At 42.1% G+C, this 26421-nt stretch overlaps 1 protein-coding gene and 1 long non-coding RNA gene across 14 annotated transcripts in view; one reads left to right on the forward strand and one right to left on the reverse strand.

Annotated features, from left to right (window-relative positions):
* The window catches only part of ARHGAP15 (Rho GTPase activating protein 15), a 371887-nt gene extending 356010 nt beyond the window's left edge, over positions 1 to 15877 (forward strand). For all 13 annotated transcript variants that reach the window (XM_053406105.1, XM_053406066.1, XM_053406058.1 and 10 more), the window contains one exon: positions 14598 to 15877. In XM_053406105.1, coding sequence (XP_053262080.1) covers positions 14598 to 14781 — 184 coding nt within the window. In that variant the 3' untranslated portion in view covers positions 14782 to 15877. The remainder of the gene's footprint in view (positions 1 to 14597) is intronic.
* Positions 3392 to 26421, reverse strand: part of LOC128422304 (uncharacterized) — a 92006-nt gene continuing 68976 nt past the window's right edge. The window contains exons 6-11 of the long non-coding RNA XR_008332467.1: positions 19842 to 19952; positions 17611 to 17691; positions 14292 to 14325; positions 12942 to 13065; positions 7332 to 7523; positions 3392 to 4659 (exon numbers count right to left, since the gene is read on the reverse strand). This is a non-coding gene — a long non-coding RNA (uncharacterized LOC128422304). The remainder of the gene's footprint in view (positions 4660 to 7331; positions 7524 to 12941; positions 13066 to 14291; positions 14326 to 17610; positions 17692 to 19841; positions 19953 to 26421) is intronic.

Consider the following 26421-nt stretch of genomic DNA (forward strand, 5'->3'; position numbering starts at 1 on the left):
AAGTTCAAAGACGACAGGCTTGAATTTCAGCCAGCTTCATATTTTCCCCTTCTTCCCTTTTGCTCTGCAAACAGTTTGAATTACATAATTTCAGTATCAGAATGAGCTATAGTTTACCTGTCAGTATTTTACCTTTCACATTCAAGCTGTGACCGATACTCGATCCCATAAGACCTTGTTCTTGCATATTATTAAAAATTGCTCCATGGCTTTTTAAGCAAAGGGTGGAGGCCTTATTTTTATTTTGAAAAAAACACGAGTCCTTTTGTTTGAAGTGATTTTAATACATTTGTCTGATCTACTGCCTTTTTTGCAGTAGCTGGAATGTAATTTGAATATATTAGTACTTTCAGCAACAGTGCTCAGGGAGCCTAGTTAATAACTTATGCATGGATACATAGATACACTTCAGACAGAGGTAATGTTTTAGCCCTTGTGTTGGTAATACTTAGAAAGATGGAATGAAAGAGTCTGTTCTTTTCCTGCCCTTTGTTGTGGCCATGCATTGTGGGGGTATGGAGCCAGGGTTCTTTCTGCTGCCTACACAGCCTGGATTCAATAAGCAGTTCTATATGTATATTATGACAATGTGGTCAAGGAAACCAGATTTCTCTCTCTCTCTCTTTTACTATACCTTTGTGTGCCTGTATGGCATAACAAAAAAATCTGGTGCTTATTTTTCTTGTACTCATTCAATATGTTAACATATTCATAATTTGATACAGGTTATGTTCATCATATAATTAAAGTTGGAGTGTTAGATGAAAAACCAGCAAGATGTTACATGAATGGAAAATATTTGTCCTTTCATACACGAATCATTACGGCATTGTATAAAACTGTAAATCTGACGAATGATCACTAACCCTTGCCTGACTGTTTGTTAGATTCTTTTGAACCCTAGCCCTATTCAGGCATCTCTCCACCCCCCACCCCACCCCACCCATACCCCAAACCGTATGACAGAGGAGGGTGGATAGGTGCTCCTTGGCCCTGGCCCTGGCCCTTCTAATCCATCACCATCCATCGCTAGCTTCCACACAAATCAGTGGCTGGACTGCTTCTACAGGAGGCCTTCTCTACTCCACATGTGATTTAGAACTTTGGTCCATTAATTAATTAATTAATTGGAATCACTTTTGAGGAAACTTCTGAATAGCATTTCAGTCATCCTGAAACTGTGGACCAGACTAGCTCCTAGGTTTCCTGTCATATATTGCATATAATGTTGTTTACTAGTCTGTATAATGTAGATGTATCATCAGTACCTTCTGTGCACCTTCTGAGGATTGTAATGAGAAGTCATAACCAAGATATAATGCAGATTGAATTCCCTCCTCCCCTAACCTCCACCTTTCTCCTTTCCTTTCAAAATTTATTTCCTCAAATCTAGGAAAGTAAAAAATGAAATTGTTCTCCTGTCACAGGTTTCCTCTGATCTTCCCAGCTGCTTTTCCTCCCTAATACTGACTTTTTCTGGGATAACTCTTTCTGTAGGAAGCTTCTAGGTTATGATTCACAATGTGACATGTGAGTTCATACTCTACCTTGTTCAAATCATGTGTCTGCACAGCATTATTCACCAATCACAGCCCTTTTCTTGTCAATGATTGCCAGAGGCAGTAGAAACAGTGAAGGATATCTATTGTGAAAAGTCCAGTTTCAATGTGTTTCCCCAATTTATTTACTGACCTTCGATGTAACAGCCACACTCTTGACCCTCATGAGATGGAGCCTAGGGGGAAATGGCACTGAGCACCAATTCCATATCCTGTTGTTCTGTAGTCTAAATTAAGTGCTAATTAATTACCCCTGGCATCTTTGCCTTTGCCTGTCAAATTGGATTTAGGATATTCCTTCAGCATTTAAACAAACAGCCTTCTATCTCCAACTGAAATCCCAAGAGTTAATCTTTCTTTTTCTTACAAATCCGTATTCAGAAAGGAAACAAATATGTCCATGTCCAGTGCAGGTAGCACTGAAATTTAAAGGAACAAGGATTGGTATTGTCAATTTTGATTAATAGCCCTTCATTAATAAACATCCTGTTACTCGTTTTCCACCTGCAGTTGCTGATGTTCCCTGGAATCAATTAACTCATATAATTTGATTTATTTTACAAAGACATTTTTGGATGTGTTGTGTTGATGATAAAGCTTTCTGTGTTTGCAGTTCTTGATTCAAAGTGAGATTGTTACCTAAGTGCTCTTTATTTTTTAATGTTGCAAGGAAATGTGGCTTCAGGCAGTCTGGAACTAAAAGAATGAAAGTAAATTTCAAAACTTAAAGCTGAATTCATAGAGAAGTATCTGTTGCCTACTGGGATATGTACATATCAGCTGTGCATAGGCAGTGTTATTCACTAGACTGGACGACAGAATGAAAAACAAATAAGCTCAGCAGCTCCATGGCCAAAGGTTATAAAACCAGCTATGATTCTAATTATCTGTCCTTCCACAAGCAAATGAGGCCACATTCCCCCATGAATAGGAAATTAGACAGAATAAGCAAGAAATAGGTGGATGTTTCCCACTCAGTCCAGGGAGGGCATTGTGCAGGCCTGTTGGGTCTTCCCATCACCATGCTTGATCCAAGAGTACACTTAGATTATGTCTAACATTTCTGTCTTCTCGGAATGCTGCAATTGCTGATCTTCTCATGAGGAATCTCTGACAAGCTTCCAAGGCATTATGGGATCCCCAGAATTTAGTTTGAAAAACAATACTTTAGAACATTCACCCTAGTTTGGTTAATGTGAGTGCAATGAAAATGCAGAGTTGGGTCAAATCTTCTGTGAGGAGGTGCTATTAGGTTTTGGGAAACATAGGGAGAGGGTGGCGCTGTGGTCTGAGGGTGGCCACTGAGCCTCTTGGGCTTGCCGATCAAAAGGTCAGTGGTTTGAATCCCCGCGATGGGGTGAGCTCCCATTGCTCGGTCCCTGCTCCTGCCAACCTAGCAGTTCGAAAGCACGTCAAAGTGCATGTAGATAAATAGGTACCGCTCCGGTGGGAAGGTAAACGGCGTTTCCGTGCTCTGCTCTGGTTTGCCAGAAGCGGCTTAGTCATGCTGGCCACATGACTCGGAAGCTGTACGCTGGCTCCCTCGGCCAATAAAGCGGGATGAGTGGCGCAGCCCCACAGTCGTTCACGACTGGACAACTGTCAGGGGTCCCTTTGCCTTTACCTTGGGAAAGAAGGCAGCAAGAGTAGGGAAATTGCAAAGGTGCAAGTTATAGGATGGAATGAAATGCTAAGTTACTTCCTGTCTCAAGGAAGGGAGACAGAAAGGAGATGGGTCCCAGAGTTGAACCGCTGCCTGCAGGTGCAAGATTGTAGCTGGGCCCAAATTGGTTGGTGGCCAATCTGCCTGTGTGTCTTCAATAGAATGGGCGGGTGCCTTCATAGTTTGCCCTTGAGCTAAGTACCATCACCAGTGCTGGGTTTCCTAGAACCCTCCTAAAGTGGCTCCAAAAACAGAAAGTTTCCTTAAGGGAGAAACCTAAGTTGGTGTTTCCATAAGAGAAACAACAAACATGGTAGAGAGACAAGAAGATGGAGAGAGGAGACCAGAGAAAGGATCTAGCTGTAAGTGAAGAGAGGTCTGCTGTCCTAGGCATCTATAGCGTTGAGATAGCTTGAAGAAAAGAGACACACCTACAGCAGCCTCCTGGGGAATCAAAGAAGCCAAACAATTTTGGTGTCTGGGGGATGCCCAATTATAGGAAAGAGGTTTCCCGATGGTTGACAGTTGCTAAGAGAAAGGATCATTTTGTGAGAGACAGAGTGCTCTTGCATTTTGTAAGAGATGCTAAATGACATTCTGGGAGATACTAAATGACAAAGGGACATAAGTAATGAGTTGTTAGCAGCAATAACAAGAAGTTGTCCACTGCAGAGTTGCACAACTGGTCAAGCAGGATTTTTTAGCCAATCGGAACACCTTTCCAAGTGACAAAGGGTTCCACATGGGAAGAGGCATTGGTGCTTTTCCAGGGAATGCAAACTAGCATTTAATCCGGTTACCAGTAGAAGAAAATGTTCAGAAGGAAGCCATTTATTCTCACCAGGGTTAATTAATGACTGAACAGAGGCATATGCTTACATTAGACATGACAGAGGTTCCAGGAACTAATTAGGCTTTCACATGCATTTGTTCACCATGCTCTTGCTGTTTGGAGAGGTTGTTTAGCTGAAGCCAAGGTTTTCTTCCTCTGTTACTTTGCACTGCCATCGTGCTCATTGTATGTAGAGCAAAACCAAAGTGGTCACATAGCTCATGAGCCTATGCAGGATTCCAGCTGAACTGAGCTTCCCTGTACCAATTCCCCACAAATTTGCCCTGAAATACTGGGGAATAGCATGGGTGAGAGGTGAGAATGGGAGGGGCTGTTGGGGGAAGGAGCAATTGGCAGAAATCACCTCCTTCTCCCTTCCAGACTTCCCTTTGAAAAAGCACGTCTGGATCTAAGCTCCTTCCACTTGCATGCATGGTCCATTATTGGGGTTCCAGCCTTATTGCTGATCTCAGCCATCCTGTTGTATTAATTAAGTGAACTGAAATCATCCTCATGCTTTATCAACCAAGGAGCATGCCACCAAGAATGTCCATGCTATGTGGAAAAACTCTCCGCCAAGCAGTTTGGAGTTATATCCTTCAATCCTGCAATGAAACATGAAAAGAACAGAAGAGAGAAAACCATAATAAGAGTTCTGCTGGACCAAACCAAAACCTTATGTAGTGCAGCATCCTGTTTCCCACAGTGACCAAAACAGATGCCTATGAGAAGCCCACAAGCAGAACGTAAGTGCAATACGCATGTCCTACTGCCATTCCCCAGCAACTGGTATCATGCCTTGACCATGGAGGTAGTATATAACCAGCAGGACTTGCAGCCATTGATTGCCTTATTCTTCATAAAGCCAGGACTTACTGTTTCAGAACCCATGCTGATTTTACATTAGCAGAACAGAAATTGCAACTTATCTGGGCTTCCTGCATTCCCCCAGATGCCTCCCCCCCCCCTTTTTGGAAATTAGTCCTACATGGGCCACTTTCAATTCCTCAGATGTGGAGGCCCATCTTAGTTACAAGTTACATATTTGTTTGAATATCAAGTTCTATAAGAACTTGCAGAACTCTGTGACTTGCTAATTTTCAAGTTGTCAATAAGGCCTTGTCGACACTATTTGCCTTAGTTCTTGAGACTCCCTTTCTGAAAAGGTTAGTTCAGGCACAAATTCAGTTCTGTAGATGGATCTCCTTTCTGGGGAAAAGAGTGTTGCATGGATTAAAAACCTGTATCCTGCAGATGTGTGCATGGTGTGCTCCTGAATCAGTGATACAGTATATGTTTCTGTGGTGGAGTAGATCTACTTGTCATTGATGGTATTGGCCTGGATACTGAGTGTATTCTACATACAAGGATTTCTACCCCAAGAGCCAAGCATGCAGTCTTGCACCCGCAGCCTTAAACTGATATACTTTCCATGGTAAGACAAATTCAAAGAGACTTTCTTCGAAATAGAATTGTTGAGGTGGAGATGCTGCCAAAGTTCACATCACTTGGCTTGGAAGAGAAAGACTTTCTGACATGTAATGTTCACTTTCAATAGAAAGGCAAATATAAACATCTTCATACATCTTTGGTTTGAAATTTAATCTGAACTGGAGAAGAATGTAACTACCCCCCCACCCCCACCCCCACCCACCCATGAGCAGCCAAGACCCTTCGTGGCATCTTATACCTAGGAAGCCAGCAAAAGTAGGGACTGAGTAGCTTGGAAAGCAAATGCTATTTTAAACCAACTGTGATTTATACAGAATAAATTGCATTTTAAAAAATGGTTAGCATGGTAGGTGTATTTTTAGGATGATTAATAGGTTTGCTCTCTAGCTGTTTTGAATTGTGTATTTTATTTTTGGTACAAATTCAGAAAATGTTACATCTTTTCTTAAATGTCCTTCATTTGTTTCTGCATGTTTGGTTCTGCAATAGGCTGTGCCTCTAGTAACATATTAACTTGCTTACTTAACACTATCATTTTGTAGGGCAGGACATCTTACAACTAGGTTATTTTCCAGAACATTTGGCACAGCTAAGGTATGAATGTTGAACTTCTTCCCACATAAAGAAAACAACGTCTTGCTTTCAAAGAGATCCTGAGCCATTAATAGCAACTTAAGGATTGATAGGAGGTCCAAATATTACAGCCCATTTGGCGATCATACTTTTCCTGTCAGATATATTTGTGCCTACAATGCATTTAACTGGCATTATTATATATTTGCAAACGAGATTTTATTTCAAGCCAAGATTACTTCTCAACCCCTAACGCCCAACTTACCGGGAAACATACAGAAACGTCACTGTGACCAAGAATCTTAATACCTGCCATTTCTCAGGGGGTTGTTCCACGACAGATCATCACAAAACATAAATAACTACAACATCTCAGATTTTGATTAAAATTTCTATGCTGGATTATCTCACAGGTCAAAGTCACTGGTGTGAATAAAAATTCCCTATGCCTTATAGCAGAACTTTCCAAACTGTGTGTTGCGACACGTTAATGTATTGGCTGCTGTGTGTAGGTGTGTCGCTTAAACGCTCCCTGCACTCTTCCCAGGGCTGGGAAGGGGTTAATTTAACCTCCACTTTGTTAGTAGAACTGAATTACTGTGATGTGAAATGATGCACGTCTAAAAAGTGTGTCACCAACACACTAAATTTGGAAAGCTCTGCCTAATAGTTTTTGAGTTGTGCGACTCAAATTGGGTCTATTAGACCCAACATCTTAAAGGAATGTGAACTAAAGTTGCTTATGGGGCCCCTCTGAGATTAGGGACCCTGAAACTTAAGCTTCATAAGTTTCATAGTAGATCCACTTCTGGTCAAGCTATCGAATATTAGGACCAGTGGGGATTTCTGTAAGATTAATCAACTCTCACAGCACCAAGTAAAGTAAACTATGTTATCCACAACTGTAAATCCAAGGAACATTCTTACTCTACTGTTCGAAGTAAAATAGACAATTGACTATCATCTAGGTTGGGGGTGCCTGGGCCAGTTCACTCCCGTGGAGATCACTCCATGGGCTGGATCGTGTCTGCGCAGACGCAGTTTCCAGCGCCGCGGAAGTGAGTTCCAGCTCTGCGCTGTGCCAGTTCAGTGCAGCGCATGGGGACTCACCAAGCGGGCAGATCGGTTCGGGAGCAGCTCATGGGCTGTTCAAACAATCCCCATGGACCGCAGGTTGCTGACCCCTGATCTAGGTTCTTGGAGTGTTCGGTACCTAGCAAACAACAGGAAAACTTCACCAGCTATTACTTACTGCAGGCAGCCAGTGTGCATTTCTCATGTAGCCATCCTTCACTTTTTCAGCATCCCAGCTTCTGGCTAAGGATCCCTTCCCGCAGGTGCTGCTTCTGTGAGACTGACGTTGCTAATTAGCAGTAGTCTGCGTAGGCAGGTGAATTTGTTGTAACAACGGCTGGCATCAACCCTCAGCAAAGCTGGAACAAATCTATAGTAAAATTACAAGCAGCATGGCTATAAAGGATTGCTCTCCTCAAATGGGTGCAAACAATTCAGGCTTATTCCATAAACAGTGCTGGGTCTGTAATGCAAGGCATTCTCTTACACTGGTTATTGGATAGGTTATTATAGCATTTTTATTGTCTGATTCCCCCCCCCCCCCATGTTGTTTCAGTGCACTTTTAAAATATTAATATATTACTTCTGATATGTTATTGTGAGCTGCATTGGACTTCCTTTTGGAATGAAAGGCAGCATACATAATCTGCAATGAAACTGAAATGGAATAGCTTCTGCTATAGTCCTCAAATATAAACAACAGCAACATTTGCTTTGCTCTACTAATGGTTCAGTCTTTTCATTTTATTCTTTCCTTTACTCTCTGCTGGTCCAAGACAGACAGCAAAAGTAACATGTTTACTCTTACCACTCAAAATCATATCCTTTGTGTATTTGTCAGAAACTTGTATGTCTTCTGGGGCAACTACCATACCTGTGTTAAAAGTAGCAGAGGAAGGAAAAGTCATGTGATTTTCGCACTCCAGAAAGGTGAGAGTGGGGACATGAGACACGGGGCCTTGTTATCAATGGCCCCACCGTGACTATGGAACTCTTTCCCACCCAGATGTAATGTGCAGATGGCTTTTTCTTTGCAGGCCTTGAAGTGGCCATTAATGGCTCCTCTATTTCAGATAGCTTTCCAGTAAAAAATTGCTGCAGTCCTTTAAGGTTTTAATCAGCTGCAAGGTCTTTAAGGATTAACGTGTCTTAAATGGTATTATGTTGAGTTGAATCAGTCCTCTTTTAGTATGGCTGGTTTTATGGTTCTTACATCTTGGTACAGCCTGGGGATTTTGTAATATATTTGTTGTTGTTTTGCATTTCCATATGGAAGCCATCCTCGGAAACTAGACTTAAAACTCTTTTAAATAAAACAAAAGGCCAAGTAGAGGGTAAGAACTTCTAAAATACTTTTGTGTATGTAGATACGTCCAGCAGTGGCAGGCTAATATGGAACATTGTTAAGTATGCAGAGCATAATAAATGCCTCCAGTGGAGATGGTGCCTGGCAAGCTAGAGGTCTTAGATGATCTCCCCAGGAAAAGTTGAGGTGGCAAAGTATCTCACTGGATTGAAGAACAAACTAAATATATGGTATCAAATGTATTTAAGGGCTCCATTTGTGCCCTACTGTAGACTGCATTACTTCTTAAAAAGAGATGAAAATCAAATGACTGAAGCCCCTCCCCTGCATCATAAAACACTTTGCAGTTAGAAAATTTGTATTTCACGGGAAAAGGATCTAGTCTACCATCCTCTTTAGCTTGGTGGGTATATAAAGCAGAGGCCTCTCATGTGGACCACTTGCATCTGGTGATTCTGATCAGGACAGTATAACCCTTTAGATGAGAGTAAATGGCTACTCCCAAGACCATTTCGGAACTTGGTGGCCATAATAAAGACTTCCACTTAAGGGGGAAACTGATTATCTAGTCCTCCTGCTATGTCCAGCATTCAGGTTTTAGCCATGTGTTGGCTAAAGGAGCTGAAATCTTCACAGCTAATGTTGATGTATGGTTCATCGTAGGTTGACAAGCCAGTGTGGTGTAGTGGTTAAGAGCGGTGGACTCGTAATCTGGTGAACCGGGTTCGCTTCCCCGCTCCTCCACATGCAGCTGCTGGGTGACCTTGGGCTAGTCACACTTCTCTGAAGCCTCTCAGCCCCACTCACCTCACAGAGTGTTTGTTGTGGGGGAGGAAGGGAAAGGAGAATGTTAGCCGCTTTGAGACTCCTTAGGGTAGTGATAAAGCGGGATATCAAATCCAAACTCCTCCTCCTCTTCTTCTTCTTCTTCTTTCTTCTTCACATGCCATTTCCTCCCTGCAACTATGGGGTGCCCAATTGTTGTATGAATGGGTGAGATATTTGTGAACCCAAATTCATCAAAGTGAACTTGCCAGGAAGTTGATGCTGTAATGTTCAGTGATAGCTCAAAAAACCATTCCTTAAAGTATAAGCGATTTCTGCTATTACAACAATGAAATGGAAGGGGGAGACAACATTCTTATGAGAGGGCATTGCAAGTCTTGTTTTGGATATCACAACACAAAAGGCCTCTCTTTTCACCTGACATACCTCAGGTGGCAGGTCTGATGCCAGCATGTATAGCTTCCCTCATGTCCCCAAGATGGGGCAGCGGGGAGACACATTCAGATTTTCACATGGTAGATTTGTTATACGTCCTGTTTTTTAGAAAATAGTTTTTATTAAAGTTTTTTGTGTTACATGAGAAACAGGGAAAGGTACACATATTATTTCCACTTTCAATTCATAGACAGTTTGTTTACATTTAGTGAGAGACACTTTTGTCATAGACATCTTGCATTTGGGGGGAAAGAGATGGGATATTGTTCTTTCATTTTATTGTCTATTATTAGTGTTGGTGTTTGCGTCAGCATCACATTGGTTTTATTTATTTTTATAGATAATTTGAGAGGTTACGGTGTCCTGAGCCTGGTTGGTTTCATTCAGTTAATTGCAGTGTTGCTTGTTTGTGTGTAGGGGGAGTAGGTTGTTGGGTCAGGTTAGCCATATTGATTTGTAAGCTGAATAGGTCATTTTCCTGTTGTGCGTGTGATAAAGGGGAACCATACCAGGGTGAAGGTGTCCTCCTCTGCTTCTTCCTGTGCTAGTTTGAGTTTGTTGGTTAACTTTTCTAGTAGGGCGATTTCCCATACATTTTCATACCAGTGGTCTATGTTCCCTCCTGATAGGTCTTTTTAGTGTCTGCAGGGACGCGGGTGGCACTGTGGTCTAAACCACTGAGCCTCTTGGGCTTGCTGATCAGGTGGTCGGTGGTTCAAATCCCTGTGACAGAGTGAGAGCTCCTGTTGCTCTGTCCCAGTTCCTGCCAACCTAGCAGTTCAAAAGCGCGCCAGTGCAAGTAGATAAATAGGTACTGCTGTGGTGGGAAGGTAAACAGCGTTTCCATGACAGTGTTCTGTTGTGCCAGAAGCGGTTTAGTCATGCTGGCCACATGGCCTGGAAAGCTGCCTGTGGACAAACGCTGGCTCCCTCAGCCTGAAAGTGAGATGAGTGCCACAACCCCATAGTCATCTTTGATTGGACTTAACCATCCAGGGGTCTTTTACCTTTACTTTTTACCCCAGTGTCTGGTTAACGTTTGTTCTAGCTGATGCAAAGTAAGTGACTTATGAGTTCTTTGTCATGTTTGTGTGTGTGTTGTTGTCGTGGAAGATAGGGCTAGTTCTGGAGTTGCTTCTATTACCTGTTTTGTTATTTTGGAAATTTCCTGCAGCACTGAAATCCAGAAGGACTGAACTTTGGGACATCCCAGTTGCTATTGCTATACATCCTTTTTAAGCTAGGTATTGTACCTGTAATCCCACTGAGGTGAAAATGGTTGTGCATGTCTTAGGTAAGAAAATATATAATCTTGTCTTCTTGTAAAACAGTTTTACAGGTGGTTCTTTGAAACTTCCATTGAGAATTTTTCTTGGTGGTGCCAATATTTTAAAACATTAGCATCTCTCTCAGATCTATTATGATTGTCAGTTCTTTAGTTTTTTTTACCAAGCCCGTGATTTTGTATTAATGGTTAGTTGACTGTAATAAACATTCCTGCACTACACAGGAGTAGTACGCACTTCCCCTGCCCCCAACACAAAGACTTGCCTGCATATTGGAAAGTGGCAGGTGCAAGCAGTACAAAAAGAGGGCACCATTTCTTTCCAATTGCTTACATCTTCAACCTGTACCCAGATTAGCAGAGCAGAGTTAATATTGCCATACTCCACACAATCGTTTGTGAAGCCTCCATTTCATTTATGATAAAGATGTTATATTTTAAGAAACTATTAATTAAGCCCGTCTGATTAGTGCCATATGGAGTGTGTTTTTTGTAATGGACACCAAGGCTACAGGCATGAGACTGTACTCTAGTAAAAGTCACATATAAATAGGAAGCATTACTGATTTTTTAAATTTTTTTAAAGCCTTAAATGAGTTCGTGCGTTGAGGGAATGTGGTAAACTGGAAGACTGGCAGGCTTCCATCACAAGGCAGTGCTCACTACATGACCCCACCCACTGATTTGATAAGAGACCTTTCTCTAAGGCATGGAACAGATGATACACCACTCTTTTCCTCTTCCCCCTTCTTCTATTGCCATTTTGCAGGAGCTTCTAAACTAGAAAACAGAGTTCAGGGCAGAAAGAAATCTTATCTTTTCTACAGCCTTTCTGGTAGGTTAGCAGAAACAGACAGTTGCAGGTTGCCATCTTGTAGATACCATTTGTCATCCGTGTTCCCTTAGTAGACCAATAAATTATTTTTAAAGATCAAGCAGTGTCATTAAAATAAAGCCTTTCAGTGGAATAGTTTATGCTTACGTTTACAGTGTAAGACCAACAGAGTTCAATGGGAGTTACTCCCTGGTAAGAGTGCATAGCATTGCAGCCGTAGGCCCATTCTTTGCTAGTGATATATGTGCATTCATAACATATTCGTAGTAAACTCTTTCAACTCCAGCAACCTTACATACATAGTTTAAATAAAACATCTCTATATGAAGTTGAAGCTGTTCAGTGGAGCATGACAGACGTATTAGAATGGCACTGTCATAGTGTGGAGTGCAGTTCATAAGCAGCTGGTGAATCTAAAGGCCAGGGCCCCCCTGACTTGCTGTAAGGTGGTAGCTATACTGATTTCTGTGGAATTTTTGTTTGAAAAGTGTCCATTTATGTCGTCTCTTCAATAAGATGCCTTGCAGAGAAAATGGGGGGGGGCATGTTTCTTGCACCACATGCAGAATGGATGAGAAATAAAACTGAGTGGTCAGCTCTTGGTTATAAATGTAAGGGTGTCCTAAATGTCTTAGGTTGCATTACTGAAGGTTGTCTTTAAAGCCCTATCATTTAAACGGAATTGTCTTGCTTTTTGTCTTGAGAACTCTTGAAAGCCTTGCTGCTTGAACTGTGCTAACAATCGTTTATCAGCAATCATTCACACTGTAAGTTATTGCTGTTTGGGGCCAATTCAAATGTTAACACTTTTCAAGTGGAGAATGTAAAAAGAAAAGAAAAATTCTATGACACTGTAATGGTCATATTGCATCATCTAGAAGACAACCTGACTGCAAATAGCATACTGGGCTCAAAACACCGCCTAGAAGCCCAGCCTCCCATTGAATTTAGCACTCTACATGAATTTTGGAACAGTCATGGGGTAGTAAGCAGCATACAGGCCAGACCTAGCACCAGGGGCACCCCAGGATGGCGTTTTAGTAGTGGGTGAGCAGTGGTACTACTTTTGATGGGTGTCAAGCCCTACCACCATCTTAATTTACACAGAATGCAATCTCATTCAAAAGAAACAGTTACCTACCCAATGTTAAAATATCTCCCAGGAGGCCAAGTGAAGATGGCAGTGTGTTGTGTTACTGTCACTTCTGTGGCCACATGGGGGCAGGGGTACATCAGTAACACTATGACAAGCATTCCCTGAACACCTGGTGATTTAATATTTGTATTACTGTTTTCCAACAACAATTGTTGAGCTCAAGGCAGCTCACAATAATACCAACAGCACTGTGGGGGGAAACCATTGTAAACACTGTAATATCAAACACAGAAAACGTACAAATAACTCCAACAATGAATTCATCGAAACAATTACAATTCCATACCCCACAAGTATCCTGGTAAAAACCAGGACCCCCGTTTTTTCGTGTGAGAGAGTATGGCAGCCATTTCAGGTGCTGCAATCTTGTCTGGAAAAAAAAAGTGTTTCTTTTTGGTTCCATGAGTCACATGACTCATGCAGGAGCACATCTGGGAAGATGTACATCCTGGTTTTGGGACCCAACTTATTGCAGGTCTGTGATGGGTCGCATCCCCCTTGGCAGTAAAACTATGTTTGCCCTTCAGCTCCCACTCCACTTGATCTGGGTGCAGGGCTGGGCCTAGTCCATCTGCAGCTTCAGGCTCTCTATGAAAGGTGGCCCAGCAGAGGCGAAGACCGGGGACATGAAGAAGTGGCTCTGGATTAAAGCTCTGGCTTGATGTTGGTTTATAAACCAGCATGTGGTCATAAGTCATGTCTAGACAATTGCCTACCATATTTTTCGCTCCATAAGACACACTCTTTTCCTCCTAAAAAGTAAGGGGAAATGTCTGTGTGTCTTATGGAGCGAATGCACTGGGTGGCAGAGGGATCCCTCAGCTACCGCTGCAGTTGTGAGCTGAGGGATGCCTCCGCAGCCAGAGCCATGGCTCCCATCCATCGCTCACTGTGAAGCCAGCAGAGCAAGAGCTGCTGCGTTGCTATCGCTATTGCTCTGCTGGCTTCAGTGATAACTACGCAGCTTGCTCTGATGGCTTCTCAGTGAAGCGAGATGAGGGACGGAAGGGGCTCCGTGCAAGGGCTCCCTTCTGTTCCTCCTCCCGCTTCACTGGGAAGCCAGCAGAACAAGAGTTGCTGCGCTGCACTGCTCTGCTGCACAGTGCCTCTTGTTCTGCTAGCTTCCCAGCGAAGTGGGAGGAGGGGCGGACGGGAGCAAGAAAAGCGAGAGCCGCTTACATGCTCTGCATGGAATATATTTTTTTTCTTGCTTTCCCCCTTCTAAAAACTAGGTGCGTCTTATGGAGCAAAAAATACGGTAATATTACAGTGATCTGCTCCCGCAGGAGAAAGAACATGAAGGACATTAAGGAGAAGAAACGTGTTTCAACATACCACCAAGGAGAATACGAAGAAAGGGCTCCAGTGCCTGTAAAGAGGAAATAATACAGAGTTTATCCAGTATCTTGGATCCAAAAATATCATTTCCACCATAAGATGGACCTTTTTCATCATATTGCCAACATTTCAATTTTTTTTCTCACTTCTATTTCATTCTCTCTAATAATTAAATCAAGATTTTAGTTATAATTGAAGTATCACTGAAAAATGAGAGCGCCACTGCATTTTCTGTTTAGTGAAGTTTCTTTTCTTTTAGTTGAATTCATTTTTTAACCAATTCCTTTCTTTTTTTGCCACCAGGATAGCAGCCAAGGAGAACGTGAATCTTATGTCACAGCAGAGTTTGGGGATTGTTTTTGGACCAACGCTCCTTCGGCCTGAAAAAGAGACAGGCTCCATGGCAGTGAACATGCTATACCAAAACCAGATTGTTGAGCTAATGTTAAGTGAGTACACCAAGATCTTCAACTGTGAGAAAGACTGACAGACAGGGAGTGTTACTGAATATATTCACATCTGTCTTTGAATCTAATATTTTTACATTTCTGTAAACATCTTTCTGAAACATTTCTTTTCCCCTCAAGTGACAGATGCCTCGTTTTGTGAAAACTTAATGACAATTTTGTCTTTAAATTTCCAAACATTGGAATAAAAATACATTGTCAATATTTGCTTATATGTACTCAGCATTAACCCTTTGAATGAATCATTCTCTGCCAGCACTCTGCCCCCAGGGCTTTGCCATTTTGCATGCCTTCATTTTACAGCTGGGATTTGACAATTTCGCCAAATCCAGATGAAAGATAGCTTAGAGGCATATGCAATGGCACTCCCAGACAAGCAGGGTTGGAGGTTAATGGGTTTAAATTGGCTTTTGGAACAATTAAATTGGTGTAGTGATGCAGTCTATCACTTAATAACAGGTATGTACACGTAAAATAATTTTGTGTGGAAAACATCACGTTGAATGATGAAAGCTACAGGTTCAAAACATGGTCATAGATTTTCACACAGGCCTATAACAAAAACTCAGCCTAAATCATCATAGGTTGGGGCGCTGTAAATGTTTCATTTGCAAATTTAAGAATGAAATTAATCCCTGAGCCTCACTGTTTCAAATGCAACAGCAGCAGTGCATCAAGTTACCCAATTGCTCATTTTGAATGCAACATCCATTTTGAATTTTCCAACACTTTATCCGACTTTGCTCTTTCCCCAGCTATGTCATGTTTTGTAGAAATTTTTATTATGCTCCCAAAGATGCTTTATTGGTGAACTGCATTAAATTCATCTAGAAAGAACTTTTTTTAAAGCCTTTTCATATGCCCTTAGGATTACTTGGCTAGACTTGAATCAATTTATACATTTGATGGTTAGTTTCAGTTGTCATGGATAAACAAAAGGGTAACTGTCTAGAATATATCAAATATTGTTTTATTCTGAAATGTATGTTTCCAGCTATACACATCCCCTACCCTGTTTTGTAAAAGTATTCCGCTGATAAAATGTAGACTTATGTTTGACAGCTTTTTAATCAAGTTCAAAGAGAATAAATAAAACTAATCCAGTGTGGTAAAAGAGTCCGCCTGGCTATCGATTTGTTCATAAAATGAAAAATAAACCATGTAAATAAAATGTGTGAAAATGCAGATCTAGAAGCAAATATTTTGAGCAATTAAACCCCCCCAAATATAGGATTAATGCATAAATCTGCTGTGTATGAGAGATATGTCTCAAGTATCAAATCTAATAGTCAGGAATTACAATGTTATTGTTCAACACCGTTTCTCAGCCTACTATGTTGTTAAGCAGTTGAAGCTGTGTTTTAAAATGATCATCAAGGAAAATAAATGTACAAGGATGCTGCTGCTTCATTAAACAACTACAAGCACCAGGATTAATGGGTAAGATATGCAGAATCCACAAGTGAAAAAGGACTAAGCTATTGCTGAAGCAACCACAACGTTAGTACAGAACGGTGAGAATGAAGAAAGAGACACCAAGCAGTAGCCAGTCAGAACAATTTAAGAGAAAGAAGTAAAACTTTAGGATACACATGTCGAGTTGTAAGATGTCTCAGGGTTGGTGAGGCATGGCATGATTACCTTCTTGCTGAACATGTGGATGGTTCTGTCATTCTTGGCAATGTTTAGTATCGACTAGAGGGAGGGGGTGTTTTTGTGGCTGGAATCAGATTCTGACCCCAAGAGGTTGTTAAATTACCTATTTATTTGTAGATAGGTCATAAAATTTATATACTGCTTGATTGGGATGGGGGGTGGGAACCAACCCTCAAAGCAGTTTACAAGACAAATCAATAATATTGTGTCCAAAAAGTGTGTACAGACTCACTGAACTTCTATTCCCCCCCGGACAGGAATTAAATCAGAAAGAATTGGACATGAGAATGTTCAGAATATCAGCCGAACTGCAGTGCTCATGCCAGAAATTGAATTTTGGCTTTCCCATGGGCTGACATAAAGCATGGCTCTTTTAGCCACCCAATTGGGGTGAGGGGAGAAGCCAGGGCAAGCACAGACTGTCATGGGAGGAAATTAATAGTTCAGGGCCTATTTAGGAGACAGTCTGGAAAACAAGGTAGCTTATGACTTTGTGTGTCCATGATGTACTCACACCTGCCCTCAAAGTGCTTCATATCTGACCTTATCATTGGCACACCACCACCAGCATCTACAGGCATACCAGTGTGTGGGGTGTGTGTGTGTCCTTGGCAGGGTAAATGCTCTCCAACCACTGGGCCTCAGAAGAAGAAGGTGCCCCCCCCAAAAAAAATAGTAATTTGATTCAGTACATCCCACTAACTTATTGCAACAATTTTCATTCAGTGTTTGTAAATTGTGAACTAGCCAGAGAGATGGGCATTCTTAGGGCATAATCATATACTACAGAAAAAGGAGGAGACACCTGTCTTCCTAGCATGCAGCCTAACAGGCCTCTGTCTGCCCCTTGGCACTCTCCCCAGGCCACATCTCTTCCTCCCAGGCCACACCATGCACTGGCCATGCTCCATGCCTGGCTGGAAGGTGTTCTTGAAGTGTATCCTGCTTGTCTGGATGGAAGGGGTCTGTGTGTGTGTGTGTGTGTGTGTGTGTGTGTGTGTGTGAGAGAGAGAGAGAGAGAGAGAGAGAGAGAGAGAGAGAGAGCGCCTCTACATCTTACATGGCTAGAATATAGTAAACCCCCCTACCCATAACGACGTCCACCTTTTGTGCACCAAACAAAACATGTAGTCTAAAATGCTAATGGATAATAACACTGCTATTTTTCTAGAAAAAGAAGTGTCAGAACTCACCGTGAACGTCTCCCTTGCTCTCTTATAATGGCAACGGCACCCGCCTGAGAAGTGACGGAACTGAGTTCCAGCAAGTTCCAGCTGGGGGGGGGGGGGAAGCCCTGGGTAATAAGTAATTTTACAATTTTGTTTCATATGCAGAAATGTTGATTGTGCAGAAATGCTTTTGTTTTTGTTCTTTCCCCTTTGCACTAACATAAACTATAGTCTGTGAACTTGCTCCTCTTCTCTACTTCTCATTAGCTATTGGGAGTTGCTTAGATAACTGCAGGCAGGATTGAGCCTACAGTTCTGCTAATGAGACAAAAGTAGCAGTTTACATCCCTGCACTAATTAAATATGTGATATTATAGTTAGGATTGCTATTTGGTCTAGTACTGTTATGATAGTACATATGATTAGTATTGTACTGTGTAGTGAAGCATGTTATCTTCACAGCCATCAAGAGCACAAGTGGCTCCTTGAGAAAGCCACATGACTTAATGCTCCTGTCTGCTGTTTCTTTCTCTCCCCGCTCTCTTCCCCCTCTATGTGAAAACATTGCCTTGATGCAAAGGTGTGATTCTTCATCAAGTGCCCAATGGGGGTGTTTCATCCAAACTCCAGCCACATGATAATCTTGTCTCAACATGAAGTAGCCTTAAGCATGAAGGAAGGTTTATATCTCATACATTTTTAATCCTACTCTAGCAAGTGTAACTTATTACCTTTATATGTTAAATCCTTCTATGTTCTAAAGCTTATTGATATCAAGGAAGGAAGCTTCGCTGGTTGTTATAACCCCGAGCCTCCTTAAGATCACTAACTTATCTTCCCCATCCCATCCCATTTCTTTCCTCTGGTTCTACTTTCGCAGCCACTAACGTGGATTTAGAATCATCACTCCTTGCTTACAAGGCACAGTTTCAGGTTATTTAATGTGAAGCAGTTCTTACCACCCTTTCGTTTCCCTTAAAATGCAGCAGTAAATGCAATGGGCCCCCTTGCTTTCAATAATGATTCATGAAACTATTTCAGTGGCAGAGACAAAACAATAGCCCACAGACATTTTGAGCGTTAAAACAGAGGGCAATTCATCAACCAGCATTCTTTCTGCCATTTTGTCAAGCTGCCCGTGGGTTTGGATCAGGGGTTCTTTCTTAGTTTTGGCCCATGTTCTTCCATTGCTCTTCTCCAGGGCTTTTTTTCTAGAAAAAGAGGTGCCAGAACTTGTTGACCTTTCTTTAGGGGGAGCACCCAGCCAAAGGTGTTGCTCTCAGTGTTGTAGAGAACCACACATGGCTTAGGCTATGTAGCGTATGGGAGAGTGAGCTGATCACACCCTAAAACAAAGGAGAGAATGTTTTCAAGGCTCATAAGAACATAAGGGAGTCGTATGTTCCCTATAACCAGCCACAGTCAACAAATTGGCTGCAGCTCTTTGAGACAGTTGAATTTTTTGAGCACTCTTCAAAGGCAGCTGGGTGGATACCAGGAAGGCAGTTTCCTATGTTCCTATTTGTTTATTGATGGAAAAGGGTGAGACCACACTGCAATACGTTATCCTTCTCCACTCAAACACTACTAGCTAGGACCCATTTACCTAAATTACAGAAGCTGAGAGGGAAATATACTGGAAGACACCTTCAACACAGCACAGGTATATGCTCTGTCCCCAAACTGCTTTTCTTTTTAAGCACAATTCCCAGTGAGCTTTCCTTTCTGAAACCATAGTGCTATAAAGTATTTATGCCAGCTTACGATTTCTTCTTCTTGCACTAGTATCTTTTTTATATAAAAAACCCCAACCCTTATTAAAAATGCAAAAGGACTTTAGAGGTACTCTGCATATTCAGCGGTGTCTCTCTCTCTCTCTCTCTCTGTGTGTGTGTGTGTTTGGGTGAGTGAGAAAGACATCAACAATAAATGAGCCAGCTAAACAATAAAGAAAGATCTCTTATCCCGTGGCGCAATGAATGTTTTATTAATAAATGGTTTCCTTTCTTATTTCTCATAGAACCATGTTTTGGAGTCAATTGCTGTGGTCCAGAAAATTCTTTTCTGATGGGTGTCAGAGGCCAAATGCCACTCTTAAGTGCTGCCTAATTAATTTTGTACTGCTGATCTACATGTACATTCCTCTGCATGCATATATCTGCTGCTTCCATTGGAATAGGGCAACCAGCACACTCTTAGGTGCAGCCCCAGCCCCCAATATAATATAAAGACAAAAGCACTTAGTAGAGCCATACCGTGTTGCAGGCTTCCAGCAATGGGACAAAAATGCATTTCAGCTTCTATTTTCACTTCAGCATCCATATCAGCTGCATTTTTCAAATGCTGGGGACGTGGCTAACATTTGCCTGTTAAAGATAACAACAGAAAGATGCTGAGTATTGTTCTAATTCTCAAGTTTGATAATTTCAAATGTGACAGCTCCCCTTCCCACACTTAATCTAGCCAGGTGAACTCTAAGGGCGGTGGGGCCTGGGGAGAGATCTAGAGACCTCATAGGCTGCATTAGAGCCCGTGGGTCAGAGACTCCCCATTGCTTACCAATCCCACCCCCAATCATTTTAACTGGGAATGCCAAGAACTGAAACTTGCCCACTCCACTTGCTCTACCACTAAGCTACACATCCCTTCCCTAATGTTTTAAGGCACTGAAATGGGCACACTCATTTAAACAAATGGCAAGTTGAGCCTAAATCCTGACGGCATTTTTATTTTATTTTAAAGGAATTGGTAAAGTTTACCAAAGTATAGCCATCAGCTAGACAAGACTACATTGGGTGCATTTTTCAAGGGGGAATGATATGGGGACTGGACATGGGGCACTTATTTTTTATTTCTTTTATCAATTAAATTTATATACTGCCCTTCTTTTGAAGATCACAGGGCGGTTTACAATATAAAAACACATAAATACGTAACAACATGACCACCAGACACATTGTTTAAAAGGCCATATATAGTTTAATTAGCCAAAGGCCTGGTTATAGAGAAATGCTTTCACCTGGCGTCTAAAGCTATGTAACAAAGGTGTCAGGTGAGCCTCCCTGGGGAGAACACTCTACCAGCAGGGAGCCACCACAGAAAAGACCATTCTCATGTTGACACCCTCCGGGTCTCGTGGAAGGGGCATATGAAGAAGGGCCTCAGATGATGGTCACAGGGTCCGGATTGGTTCACAGGAGAAGAGCTGTTTAAAAGACTGCATGAACCCCCCCTTTTTGGGACAAGTACAACTGGCCTTTGGTTTACTCAGAAGTAGGACCCACTGAACCCAATGAGCTAACTCCCAAGTGAACATGCATGAAACTGCAGCCAGGCTGAAATTGTATGTACAATGGGAGCAATTCCCATGGAGCACAATGAGATATAACTCTGAGTATACATAGATTGGATCAAACTTTAATCCTTATTCTGTAACTTGTGTGTATTCTCTCTTTAGCCTAAAACATGACCTCCCACATGCTTGTGTGGGTTTTTTTTTTTTAAAAAGTGCAAAATAATATGTTGACGCAGTGTGTAGGTGTGCAGATAACAATAAAATGGAGATCAATATGTTAAACACAGGGCCTCTGTTTGTGATGCTAATTCTGTGTTCATAAAAAGTGCATTAGTAAAGTGTCTGCCCTACACTGTAATGCCTGATCTTCTCCCCATAGATTGTCTCTTTCAGTGCCCTGTTAACATCTACTTTAACATACCATCTCATATTATATTGAAATGAGATCTGGCACTTTTGGGGTCCTGTGCAAGATGAAAAAATGGGTCTCCAGCAGTCTTCCTCTTAGACATAATTGAAAAAGAGGCAGGCACGGGGGCATGCTGTGATTCACGCTGCCAAACAGTGATCTTGAATCATTCAAATTATGAGAATACCGAGACAGCTGTGCGCAAAAAAAGATGACAATTTGCCATACTGTTGTTGTGAAAATGAAAATTTGAATCTAGTGGTTCAGTATGAAATTGGAGGAAAAGCAACCCTACCCAGTTATGCTGGGATCTTTCAGTAGGCTATATGTTCAGAAAGTTCAATGATAATTCCCCACCTTCACCCTTGCAACTGAAGGAGGATGCAGTAGGAGGTATTGTGCTGTAGATAGCTTGTTTGGCCTTTTTTTGTGGGGAAGTGTCATAGCTGACCCAGGCTGACTGTAGTACCCATATATCTTTCCATCAGCCTTGCTTAGATCATGAAGATTTAAGCTTTCATTTGGGGTTATGTTGCTGATCCACAGCATTGATGTGTATCCTCTAAAAGACAAGACAAAATGGAAGAGGGAAAGCCTTGAGGAAATGAATGGAATAGGCCTACACAAGTGGGTCCTAATTTGCAATATGGAAAGCATATTATTTGAAAGCACCTACAAACCACAAAGAGGAACTGTTAGCCTATGGGGTTAACAAAGCACAGCTGCGGTCCTAATCTGACCCATTAGAATAGTTTCCCCAAGACACGCCCCCCTGCCCAATGTCTTCTGACATATATAAAGTCAGGTGTGGAACAGGTAAAGCGGTGGATTCCTGCCTAAAGTAGGGTTTGAACGCACCATCGAACAACTGATCACTGGCACTTTCAAATCTCTGTGCTTGTGCTCATGTGATTTGAGCTCAAACCACACAGGCAAAGGAAAACACTTCACCTGGTATTACAGTGAGGGTTGTCAGGCAATTTATCTCACTCTCCCTTGGAATATCCTGCAGTTTAAAGCTGGGCTTTGAGTGTTTCCTCAAACATTGTTTCCGTAGCACTCCTTAATGCAGCCAACTTGGTACCATCTAGCTGTTCTGTGCTACAACTCCCATCACACACCATATATCTAAAGCATCTTTAAAGAGCACCCTTCCCCTCAAAAAATCATAGTCCTGTAGTTTACCTCTCACAGGGCTACAATTCCCAGCATCCGTAACAAACATAAAGTTCCCAGGATTCAGTGTGCCTGTTTTTAACTGTGTACAAAGCCTATGCCAGCACGATAAAAATTGAATTTAATAGCAGCAACAACACAACAACAAAAACAATGGGGGATTCATCTCTCAAATCATTTCCATCATATATACACAGGGGATCCCATGTGAAACCCTCCAAAAATTTTCAGCTACAATTGTCATCCTTGTTGATCACAGGACCTGCAAACTGGGGGCTCCAAAACAGTTGGTGGGGGCAGGATGGGGCAGGCTGCCTTAATGCCTCTTGTTTGGGGCTGTGAATTATTATTTTTTATGTGTTCCATCTATATCTCACCATCAAGTTCTTGTATTCACACCACCCAAAAGAAAGCAACGTCAAAAGAGAGAATGCAGGGACACAGGCGCTTTGCTAGGAAGACGGTGACCTAGAAATGGAAGCACCTGCGATAATGCAACGAAGTCCAAAAAGGGGCTCTTTCACTCTGCCTCAGCATAAAAACAGGTACATGGAGGGGACTTCCCAGTCCTGTCTGTTGAAGCTCAAAGTGCCAGCCATTCTCTCCACCCTGCCAGCCTGGCTCCCCCCCTATTTAACAGTAATCAGTTTTCAGGTCACAGTTGCTAGGACTGGAAACTCCAAGATGACTTCAAAAGGGCAAATTGCTAACCAAATTTTCCACACTCTCTTTTTCTTTCACCGGGCTATTACTGAAAGAATGCAGGTATTAAAAGAGAGTGTTTCCTGTATACAATGCCGTTAATTAGAAAGTCGGGGTGGAAATCGGGGTAGACATAACTCTTTTAGACAGGTATCAAAAATAATCCCCTGATCCCCATGGATTCCAGCTGCACGGAAAGGAGAGTGATATAAAAGATTCTTGGGAAGCATGAAGTCTGGTTGCTGTTGTTTTCGCAGGCCTTCGCCAGGTGTCTCCGGCACATATAAATAAGCCCGTGCGCCCTCCCCCTGCTCTTTTGCCAGCTCTGCTCCTCTCTCCTTTCTGCTCTATGGTTCCCACATGCCTCTCCAACCCAAATGAAGAGAGCAGTGGTGTAGAATCCTGAGGTGGAGCATAAAGGTTTCTTCCCCATACAAAGAGAGGAGGGTTTGTGCACTGGGAAGGCAAGGAGAACGAAAAGGAGCAGGCACCACGGACTGAATGGAACTTCCCCTAAGCTCCTTATCAATAAGCTTAATAAGGGTCTGTGCAATTTACCGATGGCCACAACACAGCAACAACTGAGCCTGGGCTATAAAGGAAGCACAGAGGCCTCGGTCTTTATCGCTTTTCATGGTCCACCGCACGGAAGTCTCTTTTACCCTCCCCCCCGCAAAAAAAAGACTAAGCAGGGTTCATGAGATTGGCCTCAATAAAACCTTCGCTTTGCTATTCTTCTCCTACCTGCCCTTGTTAAGCAGATTAATGGTTATTCCCTTGGATTTGATCCACTAGTCCCTTTGTAAGGGTAGCAGCAATACTCAAGATTTCCCCCCCCCCACCCTAATATACAATTCTTCCCACCCCCCACCCCCCCCGGCTTGGGTTTAATTTTGTTATCCTCAATCGTATGCTTGATTCGGGAAGGGGGGGTGCGCGCGCGCTGGAGATAAATATTCCAAACTTCCCTCTTCTGTAAAATCCATGTCATATCAAAAAGGTGACAAGAGGGGGAAAAGTAATTAGTGAGTTCACAGAGTTCAGTAGAAAAGTTAAAATAGAGTAACACATTACTTTTTATGTGAAGATTTCACAAGACAAATCTTGCCTGTGTTTTAATTGCATGTGACCCTGGCAGTCCCACTCTGAAATGAAGTGCCGTAAAATTAAAGATGACAGACGCTCAAAACAAGTCTTGTGATCTTGATTAAACTACAAAGACCACACTTTCTCTCTGCTGCAACTCAGATATGATGGGCTGTTTTATTTGGGGAATTGCTTCATTAATGCTTTCTTTGACTAGACATGTTTATTATATATATATATATAAAATACTGAATATGGTGATATCTTGCATAGCTAAATAAAGTCCAAAAGGCACATTAAAAATTAGGAGTCTTTAAATAACACGAAGACCTGAATACTTCTGTTCAAAAATTCCCATGATCTTTATTAAATGATATGGGCATGTAGGATACATATATAGAGGAAGAACAGTAGATCAGTAGCAGAGCACTGGTTTGCCTGAGGAAGGTCTCAGGTTCAACCCCTGGCAACTCCAGGTAGGCTTGGAAAAGTTCCCCTCTTTGAAACCCTGGGGAGCTGCTGCCAGTCAGTGTAGACAGTATTGAACTAGATGGACCTATGATCTGACTGAGTATAAGGCAGCTTCCTAGGCTCCTACTTAAATGAATCTATTTATTTTACTCCTTAGGGGCTTCCCAAGTACAGAAAAAGGAAGGAAGGAAGGAAGGAAGGAAGGAAGGAAGGAAGGAAGGAAGGAAGGAGGCAATTAAGAATACATCTTTCCATAATAAATAGTGGGTGGCCTTTGATTTCATTTTCTATGCGTTTTTACATATACAGTCATACCTCAGCTCCCAAACGCCTTGGGAGTCGAATGTTCCGGCTCCTGAACAATCAAAAACCAGAAGTGAGTGTTCCGGTTTTCAAATGTTCTTTTGGAAGCGGAATGTCCGACAGGGCTTCCACGGCTTCTGATTGGCTGCAAGAGCTTCCTGCAGCCAATCAGAAGCCACATTTCAGAAGTAGAACGGATTCTGTTTGACTTCCGAGGTACGACTGTATAGATTATATTGTAAACCACTTTGATTGTTATGATGTAGTGGTATATAAACATTTTACAAATAAATAAAACAAATATCTCATATAGAGTGAGTTGTAAGAAAGAAAAAGAAAAAAGCTTGGTCCATTGCTATGCTTTTAAAGGTTCTTTTGATGTTATTTATAGCCTAGAAATTACTTTTTAGTTATTTATAGCATTAATATATTTACTTATTTATAGTATTACTTTCCGCAAATACCCACAGATCAAATAGTTGATAAAAGTACAGGATCAGGATCTTGGAAGAGAAAAATATATATATCCTCCCTTACCAGTAGGCTTTGTTTAGTGAATAAAATTAAATACAGAAAGATACATTTGTCCTTTGTAAACCACTTAGAGGTATATGTGGAGGGTTTTTTTAACTGAGCAAGTGGTATACAAATTTTGTTCATTAAGGTAATAAAGATGAAGATCATTTAAAAAACAATCCAATCTATAACGCAAGTCAACTATAGTACTTGACTTTGGCTGTAAAAATACTTGCTAGGAAGTAAGCTTCCCTGGACATTAGGCCTTTGTAGGCACTCCAAATAGGGGAAAGGAAATAGGAGGGAGGAGGAGAGAAAGCAAAGACAAACACACTAGCTTCATCCCTCCATCACTGTTTCTGTGGCCTTCCAAATCATGGGAGGTGATTGTGTGCAGTGGGTACCGTTGCCCACACATTTCAGAACCCAGCAATTACATAGGGTTCTGTTACGCAGGTAGGAGGGGAGCACCCACAGGTATAAAGGCTCCACGCTACCGATGGTCATCTTCTATAGCAGTGGCTTCTATGGCACCCTGGGATCCCTTGAATGATGGTCAGGGGTGCCACAGGCAACACGGGCCTCTGTCCCTCCTTCCTTCCCTCCCTCCCTCCTCTGATGCCCTCTCATGTCCCTGCCTCCCAAGGGTGTGCACAGCTTTTTGTTGAAGCAGAGGCTGCCCAGAGGACCTCCAAGGAGAGGGGAGAGAAGAGGAAGCTGAGGGAAGACTCCACAAGGTTGGGTGTTCAAAAAAGGGTGAGAGGCTACCAGCTCTGCAGGCGAGGGGTGACATAACTGGGCTCCCGAGTCCCACAGGGGTGCTGCAGAAAGAATGTAGTTGGTCAAGGGAGCCATGGACCCAAAAAGGTTGAACATT

This window comes from Podarcis raffonei, chromosome 1 (genome assembly GCF_027172205.1).
Source record: "Podarcis raffonei isolate rPodRaf1 chromosome 1, rPodRaf1.pri, whole genome shotgun sequence".
NCBI lineage: Eukaryota > Metazoa > Chordata > Lepidosauria > Squamata > Lacertidae > Podarcis > Podarcis raffonei.